This window comes from Grus americana, chromosome 3, assembly GCF_028858705.1.
Source record: "Grus americana isolate bGruAme1 chromosome 3, bGruAme1.mat, whole genome shotgun sequence".
Lineage (NCBI taxonomy): Eukaryota > Metazoa > Chordata > Aves > Gruiformes > Gruidae > Grus > Grus americana.
In genome coordinates this window covers 64552079-64568294 of record NC_072854.1, presented here as the reverse complement: position 1 = coordinate 64568294, position 16216 = coordinate 64552079, and the positions used below count along the sequence as shown (strand labels likewise).

At 44.5% G+C, this 16216-nt stretch overlaps 1 protein-coding gene across 2 annotated transcripts in view; it reads right to left on the bottom strand.

Annotated features, from left to right (window-relative positions):
- Positions 1-2409: 2409 nt before the first annotated feature.
- TNFAIP3 (TNF alpha induced protein 3) overlaps positions 2410-16216 on the bottom strand; it is a 39919-nt gene continuing 26112 nt past the window's right edge. The window contains exons 9-10 of one of the 2 annotated variants that reach the window (XR_008576610.1): positions 10933-11323; positions 2410-2683 (exon numbers count right to left, since the gene is read on the bottom strand). Coding sequence is in view for 1 of the 2 variants with exons in the window: in XM_054822181.1 (XP_054678156.1) it covers positions 11156-11323 (168 nt within the window). In the remaining variant the exon portion in view is untranslated. Of the gene's footprint in view, positions 2684-7762; positions 11324-16216 lie in introns of those variants that run through there. The other variant, XM_054822181.1, reaches the window with a different exon arrangement.

The following is a 16216-nucleotide window of genomic DNA, read 5'->3' as shown; positions in this document are numbered from 1 at the left end:
CCGTGCCCGCCTCCTGGCGGCGTCCGGCGGCGGTGCCGGGCCGCGGGAGCCGGGGAGGCGGAGGGAAGCCGGGCCCGCCTCAGCAGCAAGGCAAATAGAGAACAAACGCTGATGGATACCTGGGGATTTCTCATGGCCCTAAGACACTCAGCAGAGCTTTTAGTTTTTCCGTGAAGTGCTAAACCGCAAGAAGGGACAGGCCAGGAAACTCCCGCTGCAGAGCCGTGTGGTAGCTGGTGCGTCTGGCAGCTGTCCCTGGCCTGCCAGCGGTCAGCCTCTGTGCGTCTGGTGCAGAAGCAGCTCTTCTGCCTGCGGTACAACCTGCGTAGGTGGAGCAGCGCTCCTCCGTGGCATCCACGGTGCTCTTGAATGGCTGTCGCCAAGCCCAGCTTCACACTCTTCATCTTCCTAAGAGAAGGAATTAGCAGCAGCCAGGCAACAGCTTAGGCTGCCTTCTTGCCTCACGCAGCTTGGAAACTGCCTTCTCCAATTGCAACAGGCCGTGCAGCTAAAAAAACTCCTATGAAACCTGGGACAGGCTCCCAGAAGTACCTTGGATTTAAAGCTAGGTCTTCTCCAGATGGGGACAGACAGATGGATCTGCGACCTCTGTCCCAGAGGAGGAAGGTGCCGCAGGCTGATCAATGGAAACCCAGCAAGCCCACCCCTGCTGAACCTCATCTCCAGAGGAGCTATGGGCTGTGACCCCACCAGCTGCTTTGGGGTGGAGCTTTTATTGGGTGCTGAGCACACACACACATAGGAGCTCTGGGGGGTCAGCTCCCAGCCAGCCCTATAACACTGCAAAGCTCAGTGACACTAAATAGCACTAAAATAAAAAAAGCTTGCAACAGGAGGGAGGGCCCTAAAACCTTTCTTTTCCATGGAAATCCTGATGCTAACATCACACTGTATCAGTATTGCATTCTTAGTAGGATGGTGGGATGTTCTCAGCACAGTACAATTCATAACCATCCCGTGACTGGTTTGCTTTTGCTCAGGCATCTCCTGTTGTGCGTGAAGGTTGTGCAGGCAGGATATGCACAACTTCATGAGTATACAGTGATAATCTATTGACCAAAAGGCACAGAAGATAGCTGGGACTAATGTGCTACTGCACTGCCTTTTGGCATGCAGGCATGCAATGTGTCCCTGCTGGCCTGGCAGCCCTCAGTGCTGAGGGGTAGCAGCAGCCTCCATCCGTCCTCGAAACAGGCAAATACTTGGTCTTGTTGAGCTGTTTTGACTCTCCGCTTTATTTCTTGGGTGCTTATAGTGTTTCACGTTGACATTTGTCACTTGAGTCCTCTTGTTAGGAGATAATCCTGCCTCAACAACTTTACTCCTGTCTTTGCTTTTACTTCTCTTATGTCATATGACTTTAGCTGAAGTACTCCCCCATAGTTCATCACTGTGTCCTCACTAAAGCTGCACCAAGGTCATGCAACCACGCCTTGCAAACCTGGGCCTTGGCTTGCAGGCGCCCGAATCCCTGGGCTGTGAGGTTATGGATGGCAGGAACATGCCTGACCTGTGAGTGTGTGAGCTTGGAGGGGGAGCTCAGCAGGACCAGCCCATTGCCTTCCTGCAAGGCGGAATAATATTCACGCTTAAATGCATTCAAAGCAAAGGCTACCAGTGAAATATATTGCTGATGTGATAAAGCAGGTTAAACCAGTGAACTGGAATGCTTCCTCTGGCCTAGATTTTTACATTTTTATCACAAACTTGTATAAATTCATATATTGTCCTGTGTTACTAACATGTACCTGAAAGGGCTTGTCTGCATGGTGTGGCTATAACCTGCTAAAATAGGATTTGGCGCATTTGTATGCATTTCATGTTAAAATGCTGGTTTGCTTCTGCAGGTGGGTTGCCACACAAGGTAGAGCAAGCTGCATTGGTATGAGAATACAAACATCAACACTGAGGGTTATACTGTTTAATTTTATTTTTGACAATTTAAGGGCTTAGACTGCGATGCGTGTCCCTGGTTAAAGTGAGCACCGTTAAGAGATGGAGGGGTGAGTCCTGCCTCCTTTCATGCATTGCTCTGAGGTGGTACAGCTATGCGGTGCCCCTAAATAGCTCACACACCACATAGGCAGCGTAGCACTAGGGGACCTACAACTGGGTATAAATGACCAAAAGTGCTTTTGCTTTATATGAAATAAACCTATTACAGACTTGTGCTCTTCTTTTTTATTTCAGTTTTCATGCATTTCTTTAAGACTCTTGAATCAGCATTTCTCTAACCCAAAGTAGAAATGCTAAAATAGCCCAGAATTTTTTGAGAAAATAAGTAACAAAATATTTTATTTAGGAAACGAACCTGTTCTGTGTAAAGGAAAAGGACCAAAAGTACACCAGGAAATTAAGCATTTGGGATTTTTATAGATATGTAATCACATAAACACTGAATTAATACAAGAAGCAATAGAACTATTGCCATTTCTGTCAGGAATTACCCATCTGGTATTGGGGGGGATTCAGTGCCCAGACCTTACCACAGCTCCTTTTCAGAAAGTCTACTCATAGCCACAAGTTGAGATGGTCAAGTGGCGTCTTCAAGTCAGACCTCAAGGTCTTATGTGCTGGTCAAGGAGAAAGGGAATTTTGTTGCTTGTTGCACCCTCGTTCTTCTGGTGTCTCTTTACTTGTCAGCATTGTTCTCTTTTGAAAACTGTAGGGAATAAACAAGAATTAACCACTAGATGGCTGTATTCAGTAACAAAAGGCCACACATACATTCTTATTCTGCTATAATGCATACTAAAGATGTGTTATTATTTTTATAAGCTCAGTCTTTTCATGGACAAATTCATGTGGACAGGCCAAAGAGGCAGGACAACCCTCCCTCACAAGGTTATTGGCTATATAATCAATCTTGGTTATTCTGTGTATTGGTAGTTGGGCTACCCCAGTTAAGGGGGGCTGCAGGGTGCAGTGCAGTGCAGAGTTTTGCTCGGTAGCTCTTCACAAAATCAGTCTGAACAGGATAGCTTGGTCAGCACCAAGCCTGAACATGTGAGTCCTGAACTGTCCTCTAGTGCTAGACCTAGCCTAATTCTAACAAAGGCCAAGGATGACATTTCCTGCGTGGACTATGTGGCAGCGCTGCTTCCTCAGTTTGAGATGTTGCTAGAAGTCTCAGGTGTGGAGTACTGCTCAGTCTATGGCTGTGCCGATCATGCTTTCGGGTGGCAGAGGAAGGGTGAAGCCAAAGTAGCATGTCTCTACCCCTTCCTCCAAAGGAGAAGTCCACAGATCCCAAAAGAGGACTTTGGTGGTTTAACCTTGGCTAACAGCCGAATGTCCACCCAGCTGCTCACTCCCTCCTCCCCTCCTCCAGCAGGACAGAGGGAGAAAATAGGATGAGAAAGCTCATGGGCCAGGATAAAACGAAGAACACTGCTTACCAATTACTGTAGCAGGCAAACCAGACACAACATGGGGAATATCAATGTAATTTATTGCTAATTAAAATAGATTTGGGTAGTGAGAAACAAAAAGAACATCAAAATGACACCTTTTCTCCCCCCCTTTCCTGGCACGACTTCACTCCTTCACTCCAGACTCTTCTACCTGCCCCAAGTGGTGTAAGGGAGGGAGAGGGAATATGCTCAGTACATGGTGTTTCCCTCTGCCACTCCTTCATCCTCACACTTTTCCTGTGCTCCAGTGTGAATTGCCCATGGGCTGCAGTTCCTGTCAGGAAAAATCTGCTCTGGCATGGGCTCTCCACAGGCTGCAGGCCTTCAGAAATATCCATCTGCTCCAGTGTGGGTCCTCCATGGGCTACAGGGGATATCTGCTCCTATATGGAGCACCTCCTCCTCCTTTCTCTGACCTTGGTGTTCCCTCTGCTGCTTCTTCCTCTTTTTTCCCCCCTCCTTAGTCTCAGAGGACCCTCTAGAAATCATGGAAATTAAATACCTAGCGTGTCTACTTGGCTTTGAGCCTTCTTTCAATGATCAACCGGGAAGGACCTACCCTTGGGTGCACTGGGATGTGTCCAGCAGCCTGGGCACATCTAACTTTTCTTCAGTATCTCTGAGAGGACGTGCAGAAGTAGTAGACTGGCAGTTGCAGGCTCTTGCAAAAGCCTGGCAAAACCATGACATGCAGAGCAGGAGCTCCAAGCATCATGCCAGCAGAAGCTAGCTGAGGAGCACATGGGAGTCATGGTCTGGGCCAGTGGGGAGGTTCCCCAAGGCTGTGGGTAGACTATACTTGCTGGTGATCGTCCTGAGTTGATGGGGAGTTCATCCAACACTGGCAATGGGGCAAGGGAGTTGTGGGATATGGCACTTATTATTGAGGCCTCACTGATCAGCTGATGGCTATGAGGTGACTCTTTTTTGCCTTTCATGGTATCCTCTGTGTGTACACATTATCAGACAGTGACCAAGGATACTTTTTAATGTATGGCTTCACAATGCAAAAGCTAGGCTTGTGTCCTGAAACATAGGTTAAAGAGGGCTAGTTGTGTGTTTATTGCACGTCTATGGACATGAGTAAACCAAAAAGGTACCTTTTTTGTATTTTATCTCAGTAATCCCATGTTGACCATTGTCAGCTTTACCAATCTGCCACATATCTAGGGGTGGCTGACTTGCATCTTCTGCTATGTCTAGTCACAGATTCACAGCCCTAGTGAGAAAATGGCAGGCCAGCCTTGTGAAGGTCTCTCTACCAGGACTGTTCCTCAGTTTTACACACCACCACAACAGAAAAGGCAGCTAGGTAAGGCCACTTGTCTGAGCAAGACTTCATGAGCCACAGGATACATCTGCTGAGGGCATTATGGGGTTAGTTAGTGTGATGGAAGGGTCTTGTCAAAGGTGTCAAAAAGGTTTGTGCACTGGGTATCATTTCAGACAGGACCTCAAGTGGACACTTAGGGAAAGAAGAGAAGGGTTTGCAATGTGGATGTGGTTGGTGCATCCCCGTTAGCTCCTGTGAAATCTGGGAATGTTGTAGTGTTTCACTGGCCATGTCTGCATTGCTGTTGAAACACTTCTTCCGCAAGACTGACCATGGCTTGTTTCACTATTGCCAAATCAAGGTAAAGGTAGCTTAGGGGTGCTTGCAAGAACTTCAGTGGTGTATTATCTTTTCTCCACAGAATATCTAGTGACTCATGCTTAGAGAATCACAGCAAACTTTTGTTCTCAGAGAAAAGGAAAAATTAGTTCTGTCAACAGAAAAGGTGTTGCTGTGGTCAGTTAGGCTTACAGTGAAAGCCTCTGGTCACTGCAACCTAGATAGTAAAACTTTAATCCAGTTATGTTGTCCATGCTTAGCAAGTCTTTGAAATGCTTTTGAATGTTGATTATAGTGTGACAATCCTGTCAGATGCTGGGTTCTAGATGGCATCTAAATTAGGACCTTAACAAACCTAAACCATCTGCAGTGAAACTTGAAATGATGTGATGATTTCAGTGGATCAGGCAGATAGAAAGTTAAGACGAATTAAGATGAAATTGTGTGCCTACCACATAGGCAAGTTACCTACAGGTGAGTTATTTCAGTGGTTCCCAATGGCTTGGCAGCACGTCCGCAGTGCTCTGAGCTGACCACAAGCACAGCATAGGGCAGCGGCAACCCCAGAGCAGAGGAGGTGACCGCTGGGTAGGGATCACACCTCCCACTCTGGGTCATAAACTACAGCAGTCCCATTCAGCTGTAACACAGTCCAGGCAGAATAGTAACGCAATGGCCCTGGACCACAGGGTGAGGATAAAAATCCCAGTATGCTATTTGACTGCAGCAAGGTACTGCCATCTAGCACCCTCTGAAAGTTTTTTCCCCTGCCATTTCGTTTGTCAGGAATTAACAGCAAATGTACTCCTCTCTTCAAAGTGTTTTTCCAGCTCCCGATACCTGCCAGGAGTGTGTGAAAGCAGAGGTGCCCGTGTCTTAGCCAATATGAATTTCTGTGCCCTGTAACATCCACTGTTACCTTTTTACATACTTGCATTCACCCCCCTTGAGGGAAATAAATGCTAATTTTTCATTTTCAGAAGTCATTAGATGTGTATGCATGGATATAGGTACTTAGCTTTAGTCTCCCATATTTGAAAATGTTGATCCAATCTGTGAAGGCAATATTACACTCATGGGGTAAGAAACATTGTGTATTTTGTTTCTTTTACCATTTAGAAATCAAATTCTCATGTTAAAAATCTTTAAGAAAGCAAATTAAAAATCATTAAAAGGGGCTGAAGATTTTCTTCCATAAAGTATTTTGAAATTTTTGAAACCTGTATGTTGAACTTGTCACCAAAGAATGCTAGATAAGCGATAGCAATTCAGCAAAAGAAACCTAGACCTACAATTAGTCTAACTTGGACTCACATGGGAATTTCACGTTAACAAAAACCTGTAGTTTCAGTGTTCTTTATTTTCTTAATGAGAAATTTAAGCAGATCATCTGATTATGTCAGGAATTTCTCATTTCCTCTGAAACAGTATTTTGGCAGAACTGACGTGATATTGTGAAATACTGCTTTGATAGTACTACTTTTTTAATTCAGCAGCGTTCTGTCAGGGTTTTTTTCAACCACTTTGGATGTGACTTTTATAAGACATTTTCTTCCTGACTACCTGTTTTTTATAATCATTATGATATCCAGGCTGATTTCACAGGCAGAGCTTGGAAACCTGACCTCACAGACAGGCAAAAGAAAAATCTGTCACTATGGCAAGTTTTTTCCACCTACAGTTCCTGGAGCTATCTTGTTCTTGGCTAGGCAATTAAATTACTTGTTTTGAGGGTTTTTTTTTTTTTCCTGTAGAGGAGCTTTTTTGTTTCTATATAGGTTAGAAAGAGAAGAGTGATTTTTAAAGATAGAAAGGTTTTAACAGTTTCTTGTACATTTAAAATGCAAACATTGTGAGTTCATCTTAAGAGAGGAGCAGAAGTTCAAGGCAGTTCTGCCTGATCTGAAACGTTGCTGCGTCCGAGTTACCAAGCATTATTCTGAGTGCCCAGTGGCAGCAAATCTTTGCTTCTGTATCCGTATCTGATAAAATCTTTTAAATCGATTCCTATTTCTTGACATAAAGCAGTGAAATGTAAGCACTCGATAAAGCACTGGGGTTAATCACCGGGATATCCTGGAAGAGTACTGTGGTACCAAAAAACTTCTCTGCCCAGCTAGGCTGAGTTCCTGGTTACAGTCATTCGTGGGGATTCTGATATGCGCTGCCAGGGGTTAAGAAGAAACAGTGACGGAGAATGGCAGGCAGGTCAGGCAATAGCTACCGAAATAGCTGGCCCACAAGTAGGGATTGGTGCATCTTGTTGACCACGACAACTGTCTTCAAAATCTTGTCGCAAATTCCCAGGCAAAGAGTATAGGTGTGTTTTCTATCCATTTTTGCTGCTCCAGCAGTGAGATTTGGGTTTAGATTATTAGATAATATATTCAAAATGAAACTACTGGGGTCAGCTGAGAGTGTCTGAGATGAGATTTAGCTGAGGCTGAAGTGGTTTAATCAAATTTTTACCTTCATATTAGTCTTTCAGTAAAGGGAAGTCTCTTTCTCCAGAGTATATCACGTGGAAGTGGTGACTGCAAATTTATTTACAAGACTTCATAAAAATTGTGCAAACCCCCTTTTTAAAAGTTTTTATTAATATCATGGCAATAGAAATCAGTATAAGTTTCAGATGATGCAAATAAGGAGTAACACAAGCGTACTCTAGAGACTATTCTTATGCTGAGTGGTGATTTATTTATTAACTTTTTGTCCATTTATGTCTATTGCCAGTAAGTCTCCGGAGTTCTATCTGTTATTTCTAATAACAGGACCAGGACTCATGCAAATTCGGAGAAAATACATGATTGCAGCTTTCTAAAATGGGGAAATGAGGGATTTCTTAACAGACCATCAAGCTAATCTTGCATCCCTGTTTAGTCAGTCCTTAGTGAAACTGCCCATTGTGATGCCAAATGGAAAGTGAGTTGTGATTATGAACCTCTTTTCAGAGCTTGGCATCTATAAGCCTAGCTCTGACCATCATCTTCTCTTACAGAAACATCGTACCTTCATGAGATGATGGTGTCTTTTGTATGATGCACCAGCACTAGGAGGCAGGTTAGGTATGTATATATAATATACATTTTTATAGAATATCTCACACACCTGATCTAGTACATGAAAATGTTATACAGAGCAGTGTTACTAGGAATGATATTTAAAAAACCCCACAGCTGAAGCATTGATAGGTTAAACGATTTGTCTAGGTTATATATGAAAATTGTAGGAGGCTCAAGAACTGCCTCGAATCCCCCCAAGCCCACAAAATGATCTTATTCACAGACAGGCCTCTAGAAAGGATTCACCTAAATACCAGGTAGTGGAAACTTAACGTCAATGCTCTTGTTTCCTCTCTCCACATAATGAATACTTTGTTCACCTTTTCCTTCTTTCTCTATGTGGCTGAAAGTAGCACATGTTCAATGTGCCATGGCAGCTGTACTTTGCTACTGGCGGGTACATACTGTCTGTTCTGCATACCTTTAGCAGCTGTCACGAATGCCCATCAGCAAACATTTCTATGAAGTTATTATTTAGTTAAGGATGAACACTGATGAAAAAGTGAGCTGTCAGATACTGATTCAACAGGCTCAGGACTGCTTATCTGGAACCCAGGGCACCACGAGGTCAAGTACTTCCCCTTATTCAACCACACACAATACCCCTGGCTGCTCTGTATTTTTAGTTTCAAGTGTTTTCTATCTTTGGTATTGGATTGTTCCACCAACAGTCATGGTATAAGAAAAGTTTAGAAGCGAAGAGCTGCAAGAAAGCTTTGCTGGAAGGCTTGCAGTGTTAACCCAGGTGCCGGCGTACCTGCTGCACTCAGATTTGAAGGGATGGCAATAGAAGGTTTCAGGCTGCAGACACAAGGCACCCCTGTGCTCCTCTGACAGGCAGGCAAAGCAGTGTCTATTCTGTACCATTTTCTGTAAGCAGGTGGAGGTGACACCTTCCTCAGGAAAAGGATGTCAAGTAGTAAAAATACAGGCAGAGAGGCAGTGTGTAGCAGTGGGGTTTTCTAGGGCTTTCTTTATGGGAAAACTGAAGTGTGTTGATGAGCAGCATCTCGCTTGGCTGGTGGTGCCCCTTGGGACAGTAGGAATATTAATGGCTGTTTGGGTCAGTTTCAGTCTCAACATTGAAATTTGCATGAAGTTTAAGAACTTCTCTGATCTTCTCTGATCTTCTCCTTTTGCAGTTTTAATCAATGAATGAATATGCTTAGGTAGACAGGCCTTCCTCTGCCGTGCTGGTAAACCAACGCCCAGCGTGATGGGTTTGAACCTGGGAACCTCCAAGTGACACCAGTCACTGCAAAAACTGTCACTGACTCTCTGCCTCCTTCAAGCTGAGAGCCATACGGTCCATAAATAAAGTGCTCAGGCAAGTACGGGTTGTTCACCTGATCTAAAGTGCATCATCCCTCTTTTTTTCTTTTAGAAAGAAACATGGATAAATCTCTCATGAAGCTCTGAAGAGTGAGCTGTAGCCCACATAGCTATACCTTGCTCATTGCTGTGGTATTTGAATATTTTATTTCACTCTATAATACGTGAAGGTTAGCTACTGAAGCTTGTGGGTTTTTTTCTCTGCCTTCAACAGACACTGGAAAGACCAGGAGGCATCTGGATTCCCTTTTATAAAATGGAGGGGAGACAGAGAAAATTATTGAAGAGGGAGGAAATATTTACAAATAGTAGCTATGCGACTGCTCAAGGAAAAAAAAAAAAGGAAAAAAGCGCATAGTTTAATGGCAGGAAGTGGTTCTTCAGGGAACAATTCTCCAAGCTATTGTGCCATTTTTAGCCTTGATCACCTAAGCAGAGCACCGCAGCTCTTGAAGGACCAGTGCAAGCTGCTGGGTCCAAGCACTTACGCGGGCACACTGCCGATTGGTCCAAGGTGAGGAGGGGGAGAGGCCACATGCATGCCTCAGAAAAGTTAGGTATAGAAGAAGTCTGTAATGTACTACAGATGACTAGATTGGTTCTCCGGGAGGTCTAAAAGAATATTTTTTTCTTTCATTGCCCATTAGGTAGCATTGTCCCATGGTTTTGTTATGGTTAGAAATAAAACCTCCTCTTGCGCCAGGGCGGCTGCAGCGCTGGTTGTTCTGGCTAGCGAGAGGCAAGGTGAGGCTGTACACCTACATCGCGTTCTCTGAAATGCGGAGGGTGCAGTCGGACGGTGCAAGAGCCAGCCCTGCCTCACCCAGCTGAGGTGGAACCCCTTCGGGACAGACGCAGCTCACCCAGGGCCAGCCATTCCCGAGACCTTCTCACGGCTCTCCCCAGAAGAGGAGCACATCTTCAGCCCTTTCCGCTGAAAACAACTGCAGCAAAAAAGTTCAAATAGCTCAGCACAAAGCCCCAAAGCCTGGGTGTGCTCCCAAGCCCAAGGTAAATGAAAGATACTCACAGCTGGGTAGGCTGCTAATCGCTTGGTGGAAACATTTCTTAATTATGCAACAGGCAGCCTTAAATAACCTCCTGGAAAAAAACCAAAGACTTCTTCCCTCTTGATGCGATACCTTCTTAAAGAGGCAGAGGAGCACTGAGAGACAGCAGAGGCAGGCAGCCGCCCGCCGTGGGCGGCTGTGGTGTGAGGGGGAGGCCAACAAGAACCATCCGCTGGAAAGCCAGGCATTTGGGCCGCACCAGGATGGCTGCCAGTCACGGAGCAACGTGCTTGTTTGCAGAAGGGAAAACAAAATGCAGCAGGCAGGCCGCTGGCCAAGGAGGCAGGAGGAGGCTGTGACAAGCAAGGGGCAGGCAAAAAATAGCTAAAAGAGGAACTGGGAAGGAGAATCTACCCACAAGGAAACTTTTCTCAGCCGGCAGTGTGACAGCACTCTCACTGCATGATGGCGGCTGTGCCTACCTTGGGCACTGCTCTGATGCCCTGGCTGGCTCGGGGTCCTCAGCACCCCAGCCCCGTCCCAGCACGGGCAGGCAGCAACGAGCCTCTGCAGTTGGAAAGCACAGAGGTGGAGACATCAGGATGCCAGAGCAGATGGGAGACCATCCACGTCGCAAGGCTGTGGGGATCGCCAGCTCCTAGAAGACGGTGGAGTAATGGGAACTGAAGGCATCGTTTGAGGACATCAGACAAGTGTGCATGACGTGCTGCTCCAACCAAAGGCCTGCTTCCCATTTGACATCTTCTGGCAGCAATCACTTTTGAATTGGATGGAAATACCTGTGACATTTTTGAAAAATATGACAATATTTTCACGTTGCTTGGAGGGATGTGGCTGGAGATTCATCCTGAGCTGAAATAAAGAAAAACTGAGACTTACATAGAAGCATTTGCACCATGTGAGAAAAGCACCTAGCTGAAGTGTCTGAGGAACAAGAACTATTTTCACGTGGGAAGGGAAGAGGTTGCATGAATCATGATATACTTCCAACTTAGATTTTACAGTAGTGAGGTTTTAGGGAGGAGAGATACCATCTAGAAGTTGGCAGAATTTGTTTTTAAAACACACATCTGTGGAAAACCTATACTTTGAACAAAAAAAAAAAAAAAATTGTCAGAGTGTCAGAATAAACCACTTTGTTTAGCAAAATAGCTGCATGGTGTACAAGACCCTATCTTGTGATGACAAGCCACATGAAATCTGTGCAGATAAGCCATCAGCAGTGGCTAGTTTCCCCCACTAACAAGGGGTGGGGAGGAGTATGCGTAATTAATACCCCGGGGAAAAGTAGGGGACATCTGTTAAAGTAATCCCTCATTACTCTCAAGTGAGTCTTGATCACATGAAATCAAACATGCTTTTGTACTCATATTCCTCTGGATAGCAGAATCTGGAGATAGTCCAAGCAGAAGTAGTGGAGGAGCTGATAGGTGGCCTGGTGGTACAACATCCCACCCACTGCTGGAGGGGCGAAGGAGGAGGGACAGGGGGGAGACCCTCTGCTGAGATGAACCCTTCCACCATGCTGCCAGTGGGCATAAAGGACAGACTCATCCAGTCTGGGTGAGTATTTAAGGGTGATTTTTTTTTTTTCTTAAGATTTTCACGTGGTTTTCGATTAACCTAGAAGTAGGAGGACGAAAATGAGTATTTGAAGGTCAGAAAAAATCACCTGTCATTTGTTCAGGAAACTCAGGTTATTCTGTGACTCTGCAAGAGAAGTTTCTGGGTGTGGTGTGACTTATCTTTTCCTGTTTCTCACTGTTATTCAGTGAGATGATGGCTTTTTTAATTGCAGTTATTATCTTTATGTGATAAACTTAGTTTTGGTGACAAGATAAATAAAGCTGTAAGCAAGACCTCATTTTCCTCTCACTGGTTTCTTTGGTTAAGTAACTTACGTTAGTTATGGAGGAAAGCAAGGTACAATGTAAACATACCCTGTCCTTTTTTATCCAGCCTTTCAGTAATATTGTATTGTGCCAGGTAACGACTTTACGTTTGATATTTCAAAAAGTTTATGTTGTTTTGACAGATATCATTTTACAATGGTAAGCTGCAGTGTTTAACAAAGCACTTAACAAAACTCTCCGTTTTCTCTTTCTTCACCTTGATCACAATTTTTCAGGAAAAATCAGTTACTCTTTATTTGTAATTACAGTTCCCTTGAAATTTCAAAGCCTGGGAATATTTAGAGCACAGATAACCTGGTTCATTTGCTGCAAGCAAGGCTAAGCACAGTTCTGCACGTAGGTCTGTCCTGAGTGACTGATGCAGCGGTATAAACGTGTCCATCCACCCTCATGCCTCCAGCTCTCTAGAGAATCATTCTGAGAAAAGCTGAGATGGATCAACCAGAATTTAACTGCAAAAAACCTTGTGTCCTTGTGGGTGGCTGGGGTGGTGTCAGTGGTTAGAAACTCACACCTAGCTCACGCTTCACTGCACAGTTTGAAAAGGGGTGAAGGGCTGGGCTGGGCAGGAGACACACCGCTGAGGTTCCTCCTTCCTCCCAGGCTGGAAACACACTTGTCTGGGGACTTTCTGAGACATTTGTTTTCAAGATTCACAGAAAATGTGACAAAACCTGAAAAAAACCCAGATTCTGCTGGTCTGTATTTATGGAAGCAGCAAAGATATTTCAAGGGGTTTTGCCACACATCCTAAAGACCCTGGGTTGTATTTCACATGGTGCGGGGGGAACTGGTGGAGGCTGAGTTGAGCTTGGAGTGAAAACAAGCTGTAAGTAATGAGCCGACCTCCCTGACTTTCCACCTTGCCTTGGCCTTGGGTCATGGCAGAGATCCCAAGGGGAGCGCTCCGGCTCCTGCGCCTGGGGATGTCCCAGGCCTTGCTGGGCAGGGATGGATGCCCTGACCCGCGTGAGCACCCTGCCCGGAACTGTTTGTTGGCATACAAAATACACAGAGAGAAGGAAAGAAATGGAAATCCTACCCAGGTTGGGGTGGCCGGGTGCCCGCTGCGCAGCAGTGTGCTGCCGCTCTCCCAGCACGACCAAACCACCTGAACAGCTGGAGACTGGTGTGAACCTCTGGCTGGTTCACCCAGACTGCGCCCACCAGCCTGCACCTGAGAGTCAGCTGGTGCTGTTCTTCCTGGTAATTAACTCTTTTTAAAAAGGCAAAATGGTAATCTACTGTAGTCACAAATGGGAAACCCCCTCTTTGCAAATGACCTTGTAAAGGGACATTTAGGCTTTCCCCAGACAGAGCCTCCAGAGGGAAAAATTCCTCTTCAGTCCTATCAGGCCTGAATCTGTTGGAAAAAAATGATCCTGAGGTGTCCTCAGTCCTGGGAGTTGCAACCTGGAGTCTTCAGAGCTGGAAAATAGAAGGTAATGGACATTTCTCTTGAGAAAAGGCCTTAACAGGCTTTCCTTGAGTTATCTCCAAAGCCAGCTCCAACACCAGCCCACCATTGAGGGGGGACAGGACCCCCCAAGAAAGAAGTATTCCCTGTACAACAAGGGTGTTTCATTTCTCCTTTGGGGATGGGCTACGCTGTGCTCTATCCAGGTGAGCTGCCACATACCTTGCCTGGCCTGTGGCAACACCACGCCTGGGGTCCCACCAGGAAGGACTGCTGAAGGGAGATGTGACATTTGAACACAGCCTGGATCTGGGCTGAGCTGGCTTGCAAAGAGGCTTGGAGCTGAACAAGGAGGACCAAGGAATCCGCCCCAGGAGTCGGCAAGCGTGGACAAGTGTAGGTGTGGTCATGCTGACCTCTAGTCACCACAGAGCACCTCATAGCATAGAGGCTGATGATAGTTGGTCTACTGTAAATTTGTCATTTTTCATTTCTTTTAGTTAGAAAAATAAAAACATCTCAATTCTTCATAAGCTTTTTTTTTTTTCCTTGAATGTAAACTAATCTCAGAGCTATTTAACTCTTACTGATATGGCCCTTCTTATTCTGATAGAAAATATACTTTTAAGTTCTTTCACTTGTGTCCCTATGTAAATCTTGGTACAAATATGTGACTTATAATTTCTTAAATTAAAGCTTTCCTCTTGAAAGTTTTCAGTGACCTGATGGAGGAAAACAATAGCATATTGTTTTCTCTTATTTAATATAGGGGAAAAAAAATAATTTTTTTTTTTGCGGTTTGTTTAGCCCTTGTACAACACAGCAACTGAGTAGAATTACATATAAACACCATCACATTTTCCATACTGGGAGACCAAAAGGTCCTTTCCTCAGCTGTGTTGGAGCAGCTCAGTAGCCAGAGTATGGCAGTGGAGCTGGGTGGATGGTGCAGACACGTAGGAGTAGGGAACGTTTTGCATTGCCACATAATGCCAAAACTTGACAGTTGAACTCTAACCCAGCACCCTGTGTGTCATCCATTTGTTCTTTTAACATCTGACTTGTTTACAGCATGAATGCTTCTCTCCCACGTACAGGCATCGGAACTCCCCAAAGTGTAGCACCAAATGCCAGAAGATACGTTTTGAACAGAGGGTAGGTAAAAAATTTTACCTAGTACGAAACTTTTTCAAGGGTTTGACTTTGCTTATTTTTCGTGTGGATTAGATGGGTATACAGGGGCTACTAAAGGTTAATGACACTGGGAAGCCTTTATACTGTAGGTTATCTCCCTAGGTCAATTTTTGTCTCAAATCAAAAGTTTTTTGCAGTTCAGCACTGACAGTCGATGGGCTGTGTAGAATAATTAGATCTTTTCAAAGGAATTCCAGTTTATCAAAACAGCACACGAACATTTGTAGAAGGATGAATTCAGGAACATTTTGGACATCTTCCCAAGTCTGAGTTGCACTCACATCGAGGGAAAATCAGGGGCCGGCAAATCTAAAGGCAATAAAGAATTTTTTATCATCAAATTAATCTCAGCAGTAGTAATTATGTCCTCTGGAGATAACAGAATTCTAAACATAGAGGGAAAAAGCATTCAGTAAACATCCTGATTCTGTATCTAATATTCCCCTTAAATATTAATGTAATGGAAAGTATTGTTCTTATGTGATACAAGTAAATAACATCACTTCTTCCTGAATGCAACTTACACTCACAAATCCTACAACAATTGCTTGAAGAAGAAGGAAAACGATGAGTGTCATTCAGTGTTAATTATTAGAAAACAAAGCTGCTTAAATAAACCTGTTTCCACGCTTTGCTGATGTCAATTACTAGCCTGGCTGATAAAAGCAATTACGTAGACTTTTGTGAGGTATTTCTTTCAGTATTGTACAATGTTTGGACAGAAAAATCTAGCAGCTCTTGCTGGCAAAAAACCCCATGCCCCTTAAACTGAGAACTGATGCCCTGGCAGAATTACTAATAGGTTGGCAATAAGAAATCTTCAGCACATGACTTCTCTAGTTATTTTCTGCAGAGATCAGTGCCAGATTTGATCTCATTCTACATTTTCATGTGTGGCCAGGAAGAAAATATTAAGTCAGTACTGATAAAACCCAAAGATGATAGGAAGACTAGGAAAACAGCAAAAATGGAGGAGGCAGAGTAGTCAGACAGTGTAAAATAGATGGATCGGCAAACCAGACCCACTGAAACAAATGCACTTTAATAGAGGCAAATACAAGGTGGGGTATTATATCCTAAGAACAACAAAGAAGGTAGGAGGCACAGTGGGCAAATAGCTCAATATGAGTCCACAGTTCATTACAGGGGTAAAAGGGAATGATACAATTCATGGATGTATAAGCAAGCTAGGAGAAGAGTTCATTCTTGCCCCTGCATTTC